Source organism: Rhipicephalus sanguineus, chromosome 2 (genome assembly GCF_013339695.2).
Source record: "Rhipicephalus sanguineus isolate Rsan-2018 chromosome 2, BIME_Rsan_1.4, whole genome shotgun sequence".
Taxonomy (NCBI): Eukaryota; Metazoa; Arthropoda; class Arachnida; order Ixodida; family Ixodidae; genus Rhipicephalus; species Rhipicephalus sanguineus.
The window spans coordinates 223,966,240-223,981,109 of NC_051177.1; the positions used below are offsets into that span (position 1 = coordinate 223,966,240).

General features: G+C 49.5%; 1 protein-coding gene and 1 non-coding gene across 2 annotated transcripts in view; one reads left to right on the plus strand and one right to left on the minus strand.

Annotated features, from left to right (window-relative positions):
- LOC125757310 (uncharacterized) overlaps positions 1 to 14,870 on the plus strand; it is a 77,528-nt gene that overhangs the window by 34,571 nt on the left and 28,087 nt on the right. Inside the window, exon 3 of the mRNA XM_049412775.1 lies at positions 11,169 to 11,351. Coding sequence (XP_049268732.1) covers positions 11,169 to 11,351 — 183 coding nt within the window. The remainder of the gene's footprint in view (positions 1 to 11,168; positions 11,352 to 14,870) is intronic.
- Trnam-cau (transfer RNA methionine (anticodon CAU)) lies at positions 13,431 to 13,502 on the minus strand. Its single transcript has one exon. It is a non-coding gene; the product is annotated as a tRNA-Met (tRNA).

A 14,870-nucleotide genomic window follows, 5' to 3' on the forward strand; every position in this document is an offset into this window, starting at 1 on the left:
CTCGCTCTCAAAGGCTGCATGCTAGATATCAGAGGAGCGTCCCATCTGATATCACGCACAATAAAGCCCCTACGAACCGGACAGAGTTAGTTCTGCCGAGATCGCAAGTTGTAACGTCGCACTGAGCTCGTACGTCGAGCCGTGCCTTCAGATGCCAATGCCTGCGGGCACGGGGAAGCGTTTCCCTCGGGCCACTCGTTCCCTCTGTCACAGTAGGGTTTGAGATCACAGACATGCACCGGTCCGCCGATCGGTCTTAGCGTTAAGTCCATCAGCTCGTACACAAGAGAAGAGACAGTGTCTCCTACCCGGTATGGTCCTATCCACTTCGGTGCCAGAGAAGCTGAGAATTTCTTACTGGCATCGCTTAGGACATGATTGCGCTTCAACACCAGGTCGCCCACTTTGTACTGAACGTCCCGATGAGAGCGGTCATACTGCGCTTTCTGCTCCCCACGAGCAGTGCTCAGGTTCCGTCGCGCTTTGCACAAAGCCTCCGTCACCTTCGCGCGCAGCCCAGCTGCATAATCAGCGCATGCCGACGAAGCAGCCAGTTCCGTGCTACGTTCCTGTAGAGTATGTTCTACGGGATTCAGCAGCTCTCTCCCAAAATTGAGAGTGGCGGGGTTAAAGCCAGTGGAGCGGTTCACGGTCGTCCTCAGAGCAAATCCGATTTCAGGGACGCAATTGTCCCAATCCTTGTGCGTCCCCACAAAAGCAACAAGCATGTGCTTGATGTTGCGGTTTACACGTTCGGTTGGATTTGCCTGGGCGTGGTACGTGGTTATTCTCTTGTGCTTAATGCCCAGGGCTGCACAAACGAGAGTCCACGAAAATTTTGGCGGTGAAATAGGACGTATTGTCCGTAATTAACTGCTTTGGATAGCCGAATCTCGTGAACACTTCGATGAGCTTTTGCATGATAATGCGTGCCGTCAGCCTTCGTAGGGGGAACAGTTCCACCCACTTAGTGATCTGTGACGACGAGAAGGAATTGGTTTCCTCTCGGTGTTCTTGGGTAAGGTCCCATGACGTCACAAGCCACTATTTGCCATGGTGTTTGGCTTTGGATCGGCTGCATGAGCCCGGGTGGGCATCCACCACGCGGCTTCACGCATTGGCAGACATTGCATGAGTGGGCGTATCGCGTTACATCCCGTTTCATGCCTGGCCAGGTAGCAAAGCGGCACAACTTAAGTCTTAGGGCCACTTGCATGCCCAGCGATGCACGTATCATGAAAGTAGCGTAACAGTGCTCCTCTCAACATGCGTGGGATCACCGCTTTGAAGGACTCATGTGTATCCTTCTCCGCAGGAATGTATCTCAGCAAAGTGCCATCAGAGTCGAGCAGGTAGGAATCCAATGCGCTCACAGCATTACCAGCTGTTTCAGAGCGCCGCGCATTAGCAGCAATACCAGCTGCGTCAACATGCGCCGTGGCCGCGCCGCCGGGCTCCCGGAGCCCCTCAAACACCTTTTTGCAAAATGGATCCTCCCGCTGCGCCTCTAATAGCTCCTTTCTGCTGAACACATTCCCCACTGAACTGATGCAGTTCAAGTGGTTAACGCTCTCCTCAATTGAAGGTGGGTTGTCCGCCCTTCCGTGAGGACTCTCGCCGTTGAGCAGTGTAGCAGTTACTCTGCTCTTAGGCTGAGTTTCAAATGTGTCAGGATGGGTATTAATGTTACCCCTCGTGACAACATCGAGCGTCGCAACAGTTACGTCGCTCTCGGGCACGACTACGGGCGAGGTGAGTTGAGTAGTAATGTTACTCTTCTCACAGTCAACGGGCATGCGCGAAAGTGCGTCCGCCACAACGTTGTTCTTTCCTTCCCTGTAGCGAATGGTAAATTCGTATCGCTGCAGGAAAAGTGCCCATCGTGCAAGTCTGCCGCTCGGCTCCCCTAGGCATCTAAGCCAAGTTAGTGCCATGTGATCAGTCTCGATAACAAATTGAACTCTGTCAATATAGTAATCGAACTTTTTCAGGGCAAAAATGATTGCCAAACATTCCTTTTCCGTCACGGAATAATTTTTCTCTGCGGGAGTCAAGGAGCGGCTAGCAAAAGGTACCGGCTGCAAGCCGCCTTCATGCTGTTGGAGCAAAACCGCTCCTAGGCCGAGGTCGCTGGCGTCCGTTTGGATCACAAACTCTTTACTCAGATCCACTAGCCTTAATTCAGTGGTTTCCGCGAGCGCTTTAACGAGGTTGCGCAGTGCCTCCTCTTGCTTGGGACCCCATCTCTACCACTCACCTTTCCTCAACAGAAGTGTCAAGGGGCCTTGCAGTGCAGCGCAGTCTGGGATAAACTGACGATAAAAGTTCACCAGCCCCAGAAAGCGTCTCAGTCCACCTATGTCTGTCGGTGATGGATAGTTCAATAATGCCTGAACCTTGTCATCACACGGCAGAAGGCGACCGTTATGCAACGTGAGACCCAGTAGCGTTACTCGGATTTCTGCAATCTGAGTCTTGGCCGGGTTTAGCGTTATTCCCGCCAACCTCAGACGCTCCAGCACGTCCCTGAGATGGCGTAAGTGCTCATCAAAGGTTCGTGAGTATACCACGACATCGTCCAGGTAAGCAAGAGCGTAGTGCCACCTTGCATCACCTAAGACGCGGTCCATCAGGCGCTGGTAAGTCGCAGGCGCACCGACAAGACCGAATGGCATTCGGGTAAACTGGAAAAGGCCCCTGTGACAAGTGAAGGCGGTCTTCTCTCGGTCACGGGGATCTACCTCCACCTGAAAGTATCCTCTGCTAGCATCGAGCGTAGTGAAGTACTTCGCTCCGCCAACATTGGACACGATCGAGGGAATGCTAGGAAGCGGATATGCATCCTTGCGTGTTACCTCGTTCAGGTGACGGTAGTCAACACAAAGGCGGGTCGTCCCATCCTTTTTCGGTACCAGCACCACGGGAAAACCCCACGGGCTAATATAGGGGTTACTTTGCAACAAACAGATCTGCGCGTGCGAAACTGTCCAGTGTTTGGATCACACCGCGCACTAGAGGAGCGTAATTACTCGCTACTAGCACTATGCAGCAGCCCTAACAGTCAGAGCTGTGACCCCCTATCCCGCGGTTCGCGTTGAGTCGCGACCGCGGCGGGTTTCAGGCCAGTGGTAACAGAGACGAGTTCTTTGCCTGACACAGTTTATTGTGCCAAAAGCGCCACCAACGCAACAAAAATACAGATAAAACGAAGCGGCGGAGAAGTTCCGCTCAACAACATGAAAACAACAACAAAATGGGAAGCGCATGAGATTGAGAGCGATAAGGCTCGACTCACCACTTGTGGCTTCGCAGTCCGGCCCTGAGGCAGTAAGTCACCTCACAATAGATCGGGCGTTGCGCAGGGGTGATGGCGTCTGGGTGGCTCCCGACTCGATCAAGCTGTGGTCGTCACCGCTGCTCGAGTCGAAAGACAAGGCGGTCCCCAAGAAAGCCGCGCGCGTTCCTTGGGGTCTGGAGAGGAGTCTCTCCAGAAAAGAGCAAGGAGGGAAAACGGGGCATCTCGACTTCGGCCAGGGAGCAGGGCGCGAAGGGCTGCGGGAGTGGTACATGCCCTCTCCCACGCAACCCCCCTCGCCACTGCGCGTACAAACTTAGCGCGAAGCCGAGGTGCCGCCGTGTTGAAGACAATGGGTTGCGTGTGCAACCCCACAGGCTTCACTGGTGCCTTTCACATAGGGGAGAGAGATTCGCTTCTGGGAAGGCGGCGACGCTGGGGGATTCGTTGGAAGTACTTTTCTTTTTTCCTGCCGGATTGCTTTCCGAATGAAATGGGGCGGGTGAACCGTTTTTTAACACGAAAGTGTTTTATGCCGGGGTCCACCAAGTATATTTGTCACGGATATGACGTTGATAAAATGGACTGCAATGGGTGAGAAAGAAAAAAAAAACCAAGAAAGAGATACCCCGCTGGGAATCGAACCCATGACGTTGCGGCCACGACGGCAAGTGCCCGACTCCCTACCGACTAAGCTAACTCGGGAGATGCTAGACACGGCGCGAATGCGCTTTATATCTTTCACACATTCTCTTTCGCGGTGAGCGGAGCGGGGCGGTGCCGCCGTCTGTGAGATGTGAAAAGAAGTAATGCTTCACGATTGACACTTACTAGCGCTTACTCCGAGATTGCGCGCGATATCGGCGGTCATGGTTAAAGCGTCTAGATACCAGAGAAGTAGACTGGCCGCGCTGGCGTCGCCGAGGCACCCTTGACGCAGTTACGTTCTTCGCCTTTGGCTTCGTGTTAGCGTGCGTCGGCTCATCGGAGTAGTGCAGCTTCCACGTGCACCAACGGAATTTCTCCGCCGCCGACTGCTTCAATTTCGAGAGCACCGACTAACAAAACTGCTGCAATATGCATTGCAGAAAGGACGCGATTTCGACGGGCGAATGTCGTGCCTTGGTGGAGCAAGAGCAGCGCCTGCGAGACAGAGGCCAGCGGGACGCACGCATTTGCGGCTCAGGCTACGAACCTCTACCTCCCGTGTTGCTGAAGCGCAGTGGGTGTTATGTATGCATGAGCACAGGCGTCGGCTACCCATTACTAGAAAGCACACACCGTGCCGTTTCTCTCCTTAATTGACGACGCTTTGAAGAAGTGCATACCGGGTACCAGTGTTGAATATGAGCTTGTTGATATCATCTTTACGCGGGATTCACGATTTGGTGTGTCCAAATATATGTTCACACCGTCAGCTACCACAGCAGTTTAATCATGATCATGGGTGTTAGTCGTCGCGATAGAGACATGCTGTCAACATGGGTGCATCCACGTCAAACGGTGCTATAGCTGCCAAACACGAATAGACATTGTACAAGCTCTCATATATCACTACACAATAAGCACTACTTCTGTGAAGACACGCTTCACTTTCGTGTTATACCGATTTCTATGACGGAGGGATCAGCCATGTTTTTTTTTTAGTTCGTTGAACATGGTGTTTCTTTCTTTCCTTCTGTCTGATTTTAATGTGCAATGCGTTTCCGTTCTTCTTATCAAAGTGTTGACTACTGATGTTTTGTGGCTTGCAGGGTGATTTGAATTAAAGTGCAGGTAGCAGCCTGTATGCGTGGGTTTGCGGTAGACTGAGAAACTTAGGGAATCTCCCACTCGCTTGATTAGTAAATCAAGGAATGGAAGGGATCCGTCTTTTTCGCGCCCGCAAGTGAACTGTATGTCCAGTTCTATGGAGTTTAGATGGCTGAGTAGGTTGGTGACCAACCAACGGAACCCCCTTGCAGAACACTTCGAAGATGCCGACCATCAGATTGACTTTGAAAAAAACAAAATCGTAGCAACAGAAAGTAACCAACAAAAGCGGCTATTACTAGAATCGTGGTTCATCCAGAACACCGAAGGCAACTTGAACCAATGCAAGGGGAACCTGCCGTCAGTATACATTCACGGTCTAACCACAGCAAGAAAACCAATGCAAACAAAGTCGCGAGTGAGCGCATCCGTCCCCGGCCGGCCCCCGCCCATCAATCCCACACAACTGCAGCAACCGCGGCAGCCACGACCCCCTCAACACTCTCACCACCAAAGAAGACGCGCCTTCCCTCCTTCTCCCCAGCTGGTTCGAAAGAGAAGTTAAGAGTTGCACCTCGACACCGCCGTTGTCTCTCCCCCTGTGGAAGGAATCGAGTTGATTCCGAAACGTCAGGAATTAAACCCATTTTTTTTGTTGGAGCCTTTCGAAAGTCTTAATCACTACTCTTGTTTTACACAGATGAAAGTAATGAGTAATTTGGGTGATCAATCTGGGCCGATTTCTGCGAGGAGGGACGAAAGCCAGAGGGCTCCCAGGTCAAATTAACTGTTGTGGATACAGACGCGTTCTAATTATAGAGAATTTTTCCCCATAGAAATACATAGGACTGTGCCGGGACCAGGGCATCAGTTCGAATTAGCAGTAAGTTCAAATTAACGAAGTTTGAATTAACAAGCTTTTACTGTATTCCTTTTACCTTTGACTGTCTTTTGGGGCATTGAAAGTTGGAACGTTGTCTGCACAGGACTTGTATCCGCATTTGCAGTTGGGGACAAACCATCTATGCCCTATTGTCGCTTATTAGCAAACGCTTGCAAAGTCAGCACTCACATCCTAGAGTAGCATCACAGTACTAACTGGCGTACTTACGAAGCATTGATTCTCACTGCTCGAAGCGAGCGGCAGACGTTCTGCTGTTCCGTTAGTTCACGTCTGCCCAAACGTGCTCCGGAAATGTATGTTCTCTTTCCCTGCGCAGTTCTTTATCACATTGATCAGCAATTTTTAATGGCGCATGCTAATGAGCTAGCATAAATGCTCGTGTTTTGTTATAAAGAAGAACTTGCAAATTGATCACCCATGTGTGATTTTCGACACGCACCTGGCTACAATTGCAGATCGGCTGCTTTTTGAAGTGTGCCAGTTCCTTCCTTTCATTGTATGAAAAGCATCTGATTCAAAATATAAATAATAAAAAAGATTGGCACTAAGATACTCTATGTGCACTTTGTTTTCTTGGGGCAAACCACTCTGTCAAAGCACTTTTTTGGCAACACATGACAACGTAGTGCAAGTGTCCATAGAAGACGACGCCTGGGTGCCATCGGAGACCGTGGGTGTGCGCACTCTCCTTCCGCAGGGGAAAGCAGGTAGTTCCTTGCGTCGCCGCAAGGCACGTTGCGTGCACATTCACCAACCTCCTCTCCCAGGGTGACGTTATCGCGGCACACGCTCGCCCTGGCGCCGACCTGGAGTCTCCCCTTCTGTTTTTCTTGCTGCATGGTCTACACGCACAAGGATGTTGAAGCGTACAACAGTGAACAACTTTTACCTTGCCCGTTGTAGCCTCTGGAAGGATAGGTAGCCCACGCTCAAGTTTGTGCAGAGCTGTCCGCCACCTCATCGAAAAGAAATCAACTACAGGTCACGTGGAGCAGTTGCGCTTGCTTGGTTTTCCTATTGTGAGCGTTGCAAACGTATTTCATAAAGCTTATAGTATATTGTTTTTCTCCCTATGGCTGCTGCTCCTTCATCATCCTGGAAAGCAGGTGTGCACTACTGCTGCATTGGAAAGTGTCACAAAAGTTGGAAAATAAATGAACAGCCGAAAACCGCTGTTTCCCAGGCAGCTGGTGCGAGGAGCAGAAACGACGGGAGTGGATTACGGCTGATTGCTGCATAAAATCATGCCTTCACTGTCATGTCATCTTAATAATAATGTAATTTTTCTCGTACCCAGTATCATCACCTATTAAAGGGGCCCTGCAACACTTTTGCATCACGGTCAGAAAACACTGCCGATCGGTAGTCGAGGCTCCTGAGAACATGGTTCTTGGATGTGAGCGCGAAAAGACAAGGACGAAGGGAAGAAGACACACACACTGGCGCTAGACACACACACTGGCGCTCTGAGAACACGCAAGCCAAACATAGCACAGTACGCGGCCTGTAATTTACAATGAATTCGCAAAGTCGGCTAGAAATCACTCCCTCTTCGCTTGACAAATAATACCATAAACCCAAATGGCTGTGCCATAAACCCAAAGTCCATGGCCATTGGCTGATTTGAGCATCATGAGCTGCATAGTTACCGCAGCCGCCACGGGATGCCGACAGTGCCTGCGCGCATGCTCACCATCGCACTGAAAGTAAGCTGCGTGTTCAAAAAAAAAAAGAAAGGGCTCAAGGTCATGACGCACACTGAAGAACATCTTGCCCCCTCGTCATCCCCGCCCCTCCCTCTGCGTAGCTTTCAGCGTGCTCGCTAGTAGCCATTGTAGAATTCAAGAGTATGTGCTGGCTTTCAGAGCCCATCGGGCTGCCCATTTGTAATGTGACAGCAGCTTAATACACTGCAGTTTAAATATCGTACAGTGAGTACCACATGTGTTTTATTCAGCTTGTGGAGGTACATCTTTCGTTGCGGCTCAAGGTAAACAGAATTAAGCGGAATGTTTACGCTGAACGTTAGCATTCGCCTTGCATGGAAAGGGGGGGGGGGAGTGATCAACATGCTCCTCCACCTATCTCTGTATAAATGAGTATGTGACTTTTATTCAGCCCTAATTTACAGGCCAAGCATTTCGATCGCCTGTGCGACAAGTCAGCGCTGTTCTTCCCGTTCAGCGCCAATCTAGCCTAGCTCAGGGGTGATGGAAAGGGAGGGTAGGTAGCCTATTGCTGAGCAGCCAGGCAGTAGAAGAGGCAATATGATATACGTAAAATTTGTAGAGGGTCCATCCTCCAAGGTGAAAGTTTAACATAACTTTAGTCTCTTACATGCCGGCACCACAATCTCGTTACGATTTGCTCCAGTAGGAGACTCCAGCTTTGTTTTTGTCTCCTAGAGGTTGCTTGTTTTGCACATGAAGCATAGTGCAGAGGAGTAGCGCATCATCCGGAGCCCCAACCATTATCTTCCCCAGAGGTTTTTGTCTCTGTAAAACAATGTCCCTTTGTTGTTATGTTTTGCAATGCTGCTGTTTGGCTTCTTGGGTGTTTTTTATTGTCATGCTTTGTTTACTTTGTTAAAACTTGCAACAGGCAGGGAAGAGTGGGGTAGTGCGGGCACGGGAAGCTTTAATTGTACCTCTGAAATCAAATTGAGATGGGCAAAAATAATTATCGGTAGCAAGTACCATTTGGTATTACACACCTTGTGCATAACCGGGGTTACGAATCTTTTTGGCAGAAGTTGTTTTTTGCATGAGTATTCGTGCTGATGTTCGGTGGTAAAACTGACCAATTGAAAATGCTTACCATGTTCTTTTCTCAGCGCTTCTATGGGCAGGTTGAAAGGGCACCCATCTGTAGACAGCCAAGACATTACACTTTTTTCTTGGCGAGCAAGTCTGTGCGAAACCATTCACTGACTCACTGTGTCGGGCATGCTTTGTGTGAAACCATTCACTGACTCACTGTGTCGGGCATGCTTTCTATTCTCAGAAGCATTTTGTTTTATTAGAACTAAGAGATGTCGCTATGTCATTCAAGACTTTTTTTGAGCCTGTCATAGCTGATGTGGGGACTTCAGGGGAGCTATTCTCGATGTGTCCACCTAGTGGACTGTCTATTTCGGCCGCTGCTGATTGGCTGGAGTTTGGCGAGCAGCGCGCCCCCTGTTCCGGTTGTTCTTCCGCAACGTCATTTTAACATCACGGAGCCTTCAGAACTCTCGAAAACATACGAGAGGGACAGTATGTGCTTCACTGCAATGAACGCAGCCTCCAGAGATCCGCTTTTTGCCGTGCGAATCTCAGAGGCCATGCATGAATATGGATCATGTGATCGAATGCCCTTAAATTAGGTTTAATATGAAGGCCGGTACACATTCCCTACATTGTTCTCAAGCATCCAGGACATGTTCATACGCGGGAACAGACTTGTCAAGTGTGTTTAAGTGTTCTGTTACTGTACATTTCGTCCACCTTCTTTCTTCTTACGCTGGGATTGTGCTGAGCGAGTTTGGTGCATGAACGAGATCAATAGCACAATGATGCCATGGCTCATCACTTTCTCGAGTAACTGAATGCACTCTGCCAAAGTGGACACATTGAGAATGGCACCCCAGCTGTCCATTCAGACAACATATTCCGCACAGATAAATCCGTTTGAGGTGCATTTTTCACTGAGTGTTTGACCTGTCATTGGCCCAAGATCCAAATTTCAAAAGCCAGAAAGGAAAAGAAGCGGGCCCCTGTGAAATAGCTGCCAGACAGGACGACTAACCTTTCAATTTCCATGGCCACAGACCCAAGCCAAGCTCTTGAAAAAAATCACACCATCTCCCGCTAAAGGGGACCATGAGACGATGCGAAGCAGTGTTTCGGCATGTAGAGCCCGCATTTCAGAGGTGGAGTGGTGAGGGGGAAAGGGGAGAGGGGAAGTGGAGAGCGGGAAAGGAGAGGGGAAAGGGAAGGGGAGAGGTGATGTAGAGAGGGGGAGGGGAATGGGGGAGGGGAGGAGAGAGGGGAGGGGAGAGGTGGAGTGGGGAGATGTGGAGAGGGGGAAGGATAGGGTAGGGGAAAGGGGAGGGGAGAGGTGATGTGGAGAGGGGGAGGGGAGGAGAGAGGGGAAGTGGAGAGGGTTTGCGCATATGCAGTAAGGGTGGTCACGCCGCACACCACCACCGGATTGAACTCCGCTATAAGATGCTTCACATCTAAAACAAATCGCGGCCACGTCCAGGGGTGGGCTCCATTATTCCATGAAGTCGTCTGGGGGGGCGCCCCCCCTCCGTAGTTGACGCTTATGGTCGCGGAGCAACGACTGGTTCGACAGCCTCATTGCCACTGAAGCGTACAGACATGAGTGTGCAATGAAAGACGTTTATTGGGGCAGATGCTTATTATTGCCTCTGGAAGTATGCCTAAAGAACACTCGCCGTGGTAAAGGAATGTGCCATTGACAATGCATCGGATTTGCAGAATGTAAAGAGCTGCTATTGTAACTTTGCACTATGTTATTTATGTGTGCTTTCTTAGGAACTGTCAGTGATAACACATTGTTAGAAATAATCACACTTAAACTTTTTTTTAATTAGATGGTCATAGGAATCTATTTTATAAGACTTCTTTCCAGTATGAATCTCAAATTTTGCTCAGGAGCTGTACATTCAGGAGTTGCAGAAAATGACCAGACGAGATATTTAAGAAAATATTTGAAAGTAGCAGATAGAGCTCGACATACTGCATAATTCTTTCAGTTAGCTTTGTTCTTTAAAAAGCCTGCACATCTCCCTTGGTGGTTGTTGCGACAGGACAAGAGGTGCTGATTCACTGACGGCTTGCACATGACGGTTACCTGGGAAGAATGAACATCACAACTCTTCCCATTTTTACTGCCATTATTCAACTCACTTATGATATTGGGCAGGGTAGTGAGAGCTACATAAATGCACGATAGGAAAGCAGTTCTTTGCACACTTTGTCTCTCTTGTTTGAATTCAAGTTGTCATGCTTCAGTTGTGTATTCACTTACATTTTTCAGGCCTCTGTTTATCACTTGTATATCTTCTTCTTTGTAGTGCGAGCCGCCTAAGTAAAACTTTACTAAAACGAAAGAATGTTTTTTAGTAGTGCAACCTGTGCGCTTATTAACACACCCACAAATGTTGGGGAATGTCATCATCATCGTTATGGTGCCCATTGCTCTGTGCAGCCTCGTGCAGCGCCTGACGAGCACAAGAAGAAGAACACAGTGGTGCCTGGGGCTCAGCGGGATGTCCGGCCAACTCCCCCTTGGGACACCCCAGCTGGAGCCCATCCATCGGCACGAACGGCTTGGCTCCTGGCCCTGGGCCTGGCAGCTGTGCTGCTGCTGCTCTTTGCTGGTCTCTGTCCCGTGAGTGTCCGTTGGAAGGCTGCTTCACTAAAGAGCTTGTTATGCAGGCACATTCCAACTCTGTTGGCAGTGGCTGGCTTCAACAAAATACAGTGATTCCACTCCTGCGCCAACTGCGCCAAAGTGCGCCAAATTGTATTTACTGCGCCATCCTGATAATGTCGACGAAAATTGCGCCAAACTGCGCCAAAGTCTCGGGTTTGGGGGCGTCTATCACCGGCAGCCGCACGGTCGGCGCGTCAGAACATGTGCAGTTTCATCTTGGGGCTGCCCAAGTCGCAACCATGGACCAAGAATTATTCCGCTGAATAAATAGCGCTCGCGCGTGCGTCCCGAGTAAGCCACGATGCCATGCACGGTGCCAACGCAGCTTCTGTTCTGCAAGTCGGCTCGACAGCAAAACGCGCTCTCCGCAGAGGCTCGTGACGTCTAGGCCTATCGGTAGCGAGAAAGTGCGACGGCGATTCATCGGCGGATGTCCTCTGTTCTAGAAACGCTGCTGATAGCTCGTTTCAAGCGTAGTACAGCATGTAAGGAAAGCAACGTTCAGTAATAACTACATGTGTGCTGCTAAAATGTCTGTTAATTCTGTTTCCGGACATCGCGGAATAAAATCTGGGATTGCTAGCAGTAGATATATGGGACAATATCGAATTTTCCTTGGTTCGCGTTTATGGAAGAGCACGCGAACGGTGGAAATGCGTTCACACTTTTCCTCAGATATACTTCATCCATGGATCTTCATTCGGAAGAGCTTTTTCGTAATTGCTTATACCAGCACGTCCGTGTTTGTAATCACTCTGCGGTAAATACCCCCTAAAAGGCCCTGCCCTTTCGAGCTCACGTGCTAGGGTTCCAATTCGAATTTTTTGCTTGCTTTTTAAAAATGTCGTCTCATTAATAAAAGCATATCTCCTGGTCGGAGCAGCCACAAATGCGCAGCTGTCAGTAGTGGGCCCGTTGCTGACGGCCCACACTGAAATGGCTACCCCATGTTACACGTCCGCCCCTCGCTTTCGAGGGTGAATAGCTGACTGTTAAAAAAACTCAGTTTCGCTTAAGGTCGAAGCAATGAATGCGATACCAACAAATTGTATTGTTAAACGAAGTGAGGCTAGCAGCTAACTCTTTTGGATCCGATCTCGCGTAACTCAACAAAACACTGGTTTAAGGGAATATGGCCGCACCAGGAACCGAAGCATTTTCTTGCTCTGAGTTCTCTAAACACGAAGTAAGCGTTGAGAGCACAGCAAGTTTACGAGCAGTCTCCTCATGCCTCGAGATAGCGCGCGTGCAAGCGACTGCGCCCTTCGAACGATGCGGTCCCCCTCCGCTCCCCTGGTGTCCTTTCATGCTCCTTACGAAAGACGGGTGGGGCGTTTCCTCTCTGTTTGATGAGCAATCGACGGCAGGCCCGCACGCAGGAAGATGTTATCTCATCCGCTGTCCGTGCGACGGAGACAGACGGCCGGCTAGTTTAATCTCCGCTTCAGCCGCGTTCGTCGCCAGCGCTCGCGAGCTTTTACCCGCGGCTAGAATGTGCGTGGTGATGTTACTAATTTGGTCTTTCTACAGAAAATTACGGCAATAGCGACGGCAAAAATCCGTGGAGAGTGTCCATATAATTGTTATCACAATAAACATTTTAAAAAAGTTGAGGAGCCATTTCACTCTGTGAAGTGGATGATAAGCGAAGCTGTTTCGCGCATGGCAAAGAGGTGACATGGTGGAGGACAGTTTGGTATGTAAGGCCAGGTTGTTAACGGTCAATACACAATATTAATGCGAAAGCCTCAGATGCTTTATTAAACACGAAAATTGACCGTCGGCGGCGTAAATCGATTGATGCAAAAAATAATCATCATGTGATGCCGTCATCATCACGTCGTAGATCGTCAAAACTTGTGACGCCATCATAGCGTCATGAAGGAAAGATTACTTTTAAGGGCTCGTTTTTCTTTGTTAGACACAATATTAATGAGAACTAACAGACAGCAATGCCAAGGAAAGTATAGGGGGTGTTATTTGTAGTAATTAGAATATAAATGTGAAGAAAGTAAAGTGGACGAAAAGATAACTTTCCGCCGGCAGGGACCGAACCTGCGACCTTCGGATAATGCGTCCGATGCTCTACCACTGAGCTACGGCGGCGGTCATCTCCCCGTCCACTTTATAGGGTATATACGTGGATTGAAACTTAGGAGTGTCAGTCAGCGCCAGTCGCAGCCATGGCGGCGAGTGTGGAACACTTTTTTCAAACACTCTTTTTTCAAACACAATTTTTTCAAAGTTTTGGTCAATTGCTCATAATTTTCTGTTCCATTGCATACTGTGTGGTCCCTAGCTTTTTCTCTAGTTTTATTGCTATCCTCCAAGTTTCTGCTGCATATGTTAGTACTGGCAAAATGCAATGATTGCATACTTTCCTGCTTTAGTGGGGGGGGGGCAGTAATTGCCTGCCATGATTTGGGAATGTCTATTGTATGTGCTCCAGCCCGTTCTTGTCCTTCAGTGAATTTCTTTTACTTGAAAAGGCTTCCGGTGTTAATAGTAGCTGACCTGGATATGCATACTCTTGCACAGATCCTTGGGGCTGCTGGGCAGTTGTGAAATCATTTTGTTTCACCAGGCTATCAATCATTACCTTTGTCTTTTGAAGGTAAACATTAGGCAGAAATCTGTCTGGTTGGGTAAGTAAACTCAGATAACTATTATTTATTCTCCAACCGAAGTTACGAAAACACGTAAGAACCTGGTGTTCCGGAACCAGCTTGGTTCCTTCCTCAGGGGGAACTGCGGCGGCTTGGCAGCGGCGTCTTTAAGGCACTGTCGCGGCGGCTAATGACCCCACGCATTACCGCGGAGCGTAGCCCATGCGCATACACTGGGGGGAGAGTTCCGACGGAACGGTTGATGTTTTGAGTGGTTCACTGAATGTGCCACCACTCCAGTAGTAATCTCCTCCTCCACTTGATTTCACTTTCAAGGATGGCCGTTCCGTTGAAGTCTATTTTGTGGTCAAACGTCTCGGCATGCTCGGTGACGGCGCTGCGCTCTTTGTTGAATTTCCGGACGTCGTTGACGTGTTGCCTAATCCGTTCGGGGAAGTTTTTGCTCTCGCCGATGTACGACGAAGGGCAATCGGTGCACGGTATTTTGTAAACGACGCCGGGCACCCTGTCCTTTGTTGGTCAGTCTTTCGGGCGGGGAAGGAAGCGGCCCAGCGTGCATGAAGGCACGTGCGCGATGTGCACACCTTCTTTTCTGAAAATCCGGGCCAATGCCTCGCTGGCTTCCTGGACGTATGGGACCGACACGCGTTTTGGAGAGCTGTTCATCAATGCTGGCTGGGAGTCGCGTAACCTCTTTTACTTTCTGAATGACATAATGCAGCGCTAAAAACACACACACCACAAAGTAAGGAACACAAACCGACGGGACAGGCGCTACACTCACAACTTTAATGAAACTACAAAATTGTGGCACATATATACACATCCCAATGCGCAAACGCAACGT